At 47.1% G+C, this 4348-nt stretch overlaps 1 protein-coding gene across 2 annotated transcripts; it reads left to right on the forward strand.

Annotated features, from left to right (window-relative positions):
* Positions 1-779: 779 nt before the first annotated feature.
* Ramac (RNA guanine-7 methyltransferase activating subunit) lies at positions 780-4144 on the forward strand. Of its 2 annotated transcripts, none has more exons than XM_075952735.1 (3): positions 780-916; positions 2633-2829; positions 3489-4144. In XM_075952735.1, exons 2-3 carry the CDS (start codon positions 2660-2662, stop codon positions 3673-3675), a joined length of 357 nt encoding a protein of 118 aa, XP_075808850.1. In that variant the 5' UTR covers positions 780-916; positions 2633-2659; the 3' UTR covers positions 3676-4144. The 2 variants fall into 2 exon arrangements, with proteins under 2 accessions (XP_075808850.1, XP_075808851.1); XM_075952736.1 differs by lacking the exon at positions 780-916 and adding an exon at positions 1281-1403.
* Positions 4145-4348: the final 204 nt, after the last annotated feature.

Genomic DNA, 4348 nt, shown 5'->3' on the forward strand with positions numbered 1-4348 from the left:
TGAGGAACATATGCTGGGGGCGGGGCGGGGAATGCTTTAGGAAGAGGGGCATCAACAAGAAAAAAAAATGCTGCCTTGACACTGTTCACGGGGTGAGAACTTTGACGAGGTGCGGGCAATGGGTACCCAAGGAGTGGATAGATGTCGGAGACACTGCAGGGACAAACAACAGACTGCGACGTCTGATTGAGGCGTGGGAAGAAAAGGTCTCCAATTCAGACACTGAACTTTTCCAAGTCAACTGTATTCCCGAGAAGAGTGGACTGCCCGGGAAGCAATCTGAAAAAAAGGTCAAGTTACACCCGGGCTAGTGAGCGTTTCCACACTGGTGAACTCTCTTAGAAGAAGCCGCCCAGATGGTGGGGGGAGAAACGGAGCGCCGACAGTGGAGAGGCGGAGGGCTGCCGCAGGAACCTTACTGCCGAGGCTTGCTCGGGAGCGAGTCGGTGCCGCTCAAGCGGTGCAGTAGAGTCCGCTCGTCACCCCCCGCCATCCAGCTTCGCTTCCGGTCTCCACAGATGCCGGGGTCGCGAGCCGCCTTCCCGCCCGGTCCCCGTGAGTCAGCGACTGCCAGGCCAGGAGATTTTAATACACGGCGACGCCTTTAACCCTTCGGAAGGACTGGCAGGCGGTCCGGCAGCGACAAGCCAGCACGGCCCACCTCCCCGACGCCGCTCGACCCCGCGCCGCCACCCTCCCGCCGCGCCGCGGTTCGAACGCGAGGGGCGTGGCCGGACGGAACCCCAAATCCGGCTACCTCTAGACGTCGCGAGATTTGATAGGCGACTTCGGCTTTTGCATTCCGGAAGTGGAAGTGGGGTAGTGAGGGATCCCTGCGCGTTTGGTTACCTTGGAGAGCCGTTCTGGGTGCTGCTGTGTAGACGACCGAGGCCTCTCCAGGGCGTCCCGCGGAAGGGTGAGCACAGCCCTCGGAGGGTGGCGCTTCCGGTCGGGGCGGCGGAGGGACCGGGTAGGCTGCAGCCGGGAGGACGTGGAGGCGCGGCGGTCGCTCCTCGTCTGAGCCTCTCTGCCCGCGGGGCGGCTCTTTAAGGCGCTTCTGGAAGGAGCCGCGCGCGTGTTCTGACCTCTGTGCCTGTTGCTTTTGAAGTTGAAGGGCCAGACGATGAGCCTTGTCTCCTCTTGTCCCCCTCAGTTGAAGAGCGAGTTTCCTCTTTGGGCTGTTAGCGCTGAGATTCTAGAGTCCTTTTAATCCAGTCCCCTTAAACTGACGCGTGTATGTGTTCGCCCCGTCTGCCCACATCTTTTTTTTTTTTTTTTAATGTGTATATGTGTATCTACAGAGGCCAGAAGTGGGCGTCGGATCCCCTGGAGCTAGAATTACAGGCAGTTGTAAGCTGCCCGGTGTGGGTACTGGGATCTGATCTGTGTCCTTTGAATGAATAGTGAGTGCTCTTGACTACTGAGCTATCTCTCCAGCCGCTCCCCCAACCTTTGAGGTTTCCTTTAAACCCTGAAGCCGTATTTGCTTAATTTTCTTTATTATCTATATTTTTTGGAATTATAATTACATTTTTCCTTCCCATGTATTCTGCTTGCTCTCTTTCAAATCCATGGCCTCTTTAGTTATGGACATGTATACTATATATGTGAGATATATATGTATACACACACACATATACATACACAACCTGCTCAAACCTGTTTGCACAATGTTGCTTATATGTATATGTTTTTCAGAGCTGATCTTATATTGTATTGAATAACCGGCTTGTGTGCTCAGCTCTTGGGAGGACCAGGCTGGCTATTGTATAGACCAGGCTGGCCTCCAATTTAGAGATCTGCCTGCCTCTGCCTCTGCTGGGATTAAAGGCATGCACCACCACCACCTGGCAAAAGACAGAGTTTTACTTTGTAACCAAGTTGGACTCAAACTTGAACTCCTTCTGTTTCAGGCTCCTGAGTGCTGAGATTACAGCTACTGATTCGATTACTCAAGCTTCTTAAAAATTCTAATTTCTCATCTTACAGTTAATTCTCAGTCATTTGCAGTGCTGTTTCATTTTCTACTGGGGGCTGGAGAAATGGCTCAGTGGTTGAGAGCTGACTCTTATACAGAGTGTGTAAGAAAACATCCTTCTGGAAACTTAGTTCTGAGGGCTTTGATACCCTCTTCTGACCTCTGTTGTGTGGTATTTTGTGTTCTGACAAATAAAGCTTGCCTGAAGATCCGAGGGTGGACTAGCCACTAGTTAACCAGGCAGTGGTGGCATACACCTTTAATCCCAGCACTAGGTGGAGGAAGCAGGAAGATGAGGAGTTCAAGGCCACACTGGGCTACAAGAGATCGAACCAGTCTAAAAGAGAAACAGAACCCAGTGGTGAAGGTTCTCACCTTTGATCCCAGCATTTGAAGGCTCATGCCTTTAATCCCAGCACTAGGGAGGTGGAGACGGGATCTTGCCCATTCGGTTTGAGGACTCGATAGAGGTAAAAAGTATGGCAGCTGGCTGCTCTGCTTCTCTGCTCCTTCAGCCTTCTTCCACTCCTTAATATCTGATTCTGGGTTTTTATTAAGACATTAGAATTTGTGCTACAATACTCTGTCCAAAATTGTTCACTTCCTGGTTTTTCATAAGCTAATAAAATAGTGCTATTTTTTTTATTCTTACAGATCTTAAAAATTGTACAGAATTTCAAGATGAGCGATACTTCTGAAGAGATTCCAAATTTTGAAGAGATGTTTGCAAACAGATTCACACAAGACGACAAAGAGTACCAGGAATACTTGAAACGTCCCCCTGAGTCCCCTCCAATTGTTGAGGAGTGGAATAGCAGAGGTGGCGGTAACCAGAGAAATAGAGGCAACTGGTATGTGTTATTTCCGGAGGATAAATGCAGAGGGCTGTCTGGGAGAAGGCAGCTTTAATATGCTTGCCCATGAAGCTGGTGAAAGTAGCAACATGGTTCGCCCACAGCCCTGTATCCGTGCCTGGAGCATGATAAGCACTCTAAGTACTTGCTTATAGTGTCCTGGCTAAGCCAGGCATAGTGATGCAAGCCACACTTTCAGCATTTGAGAGGTTGAGGTAATAGGTGCATGAGTTCTAGGCCAGCCTGGACTATCCAATGAGACCCTGTCTCAAACTAATATTTACAAATATACTTAATAGAACTGTAGTTTTGTACTTGATTTCTTAAAGGTAGTCCTTTGATTAATTTATAAAGTTTCTAAACTGAAACGGAAAATTATGTAATAATTCAATAAAGAAGCGGCCTGGTTTTAGCATTTTAGTGGTTGTCAGTGTGACGATACCTGGACCTGTTACCCCGCCCCTGACAGTAAGAGGTGCCAGTGTGATGCTGGGAGAGTAGCTTACGTCTTAGGAGATGGGACAAGTGCTGTGACGGCCCCAGACATATGGCTCCACCCTCCGTTACCCTGTATTCAGGGAGAACTCAGATACCCTGGGATTGATGTCTTTGTGGTTTTTTAAAGGAAAGTTAATGTTTTGTTTTTCTTTTGGTAGGCTGCAAGATAACAGACAGTTTAGAGGTCGGGATAACAGACGAGGATGGCCAAGTGACAATCGATCAAATCAGTGGCATGGACGGTCATGGGGTAACAACTACCCACAGCAGAGACAAGAGCCTTACTACCATCAGCAGTACGGACAGTATGGCCCCAACCAACGGCCTCCATATGGTTACTACTGACAGAAACGATGCGGCTTTAACAAAAGGCCGTTCATTTTGATAATGTGGTAAATGTTCGTTTGTCTTCTTTTGGTCATAGTTTTTCATTCTATTTTACAGAATGGGTTGTTAATTGTTTAGAACTTGACTTGAAAATAAATTGATCTTGCTAGAGGTGTGACAATTGGTGGGAATAAAGTGTGGATTATATTGTTTGGCTTTATCTTAAATACTGTTTGTTTTATGATTTAATAGTGTTTTGAGTTTGGTATGTTTTCCTTATTTGATCTCTAGGAGTTCTATCTTTAACACATAAATTTTAAATAGGAAATGCTGGCTATTACTTTATAGAAGAGTTCCAGATGTGCTCACCTTGGACGTTTCCTAGAGTGAGGACAGTCAGTCTGTGAAAAACACCTGTGATTATTTATCGTGTATTGTACATAGTAGCAGCAATTGAGAGGTAAATAAACGTGAATCCGCTCCTGAAGCAGTTTGGTGTCTGTCCTTACTCTTTCAGCTCATCCTCCTGAACTGGTGGGATTGTAGCACTGAATATTATGTGTGCTCCAAGACTTTTGCAAACTTGCAGTAGGGAAGAAAGGGATGTTCTCTAAAAAAACAATACTCATTGCTACATTTTGACTATTTTGGTATTTTATGTGTGTTGTAGAATATCATTTTAAGGTGTTAC

The sequence above is a fragment of the Microtus pennsylvanicus genome, chromosome 18 (genome assembly GCF_037038515.1).
Source record: "Microtus pennsylvanicus isolate mMicPen1 chromosome 18, mMicPen1.hap1, whole genome shotgun sequence".
NCBI classification, from domain to species: Eukaryota; Metazoa; Chordata; class Mammalia; order Rodentia; family Cricetidae; genus Microtus; species Microtus pennsylvanicus.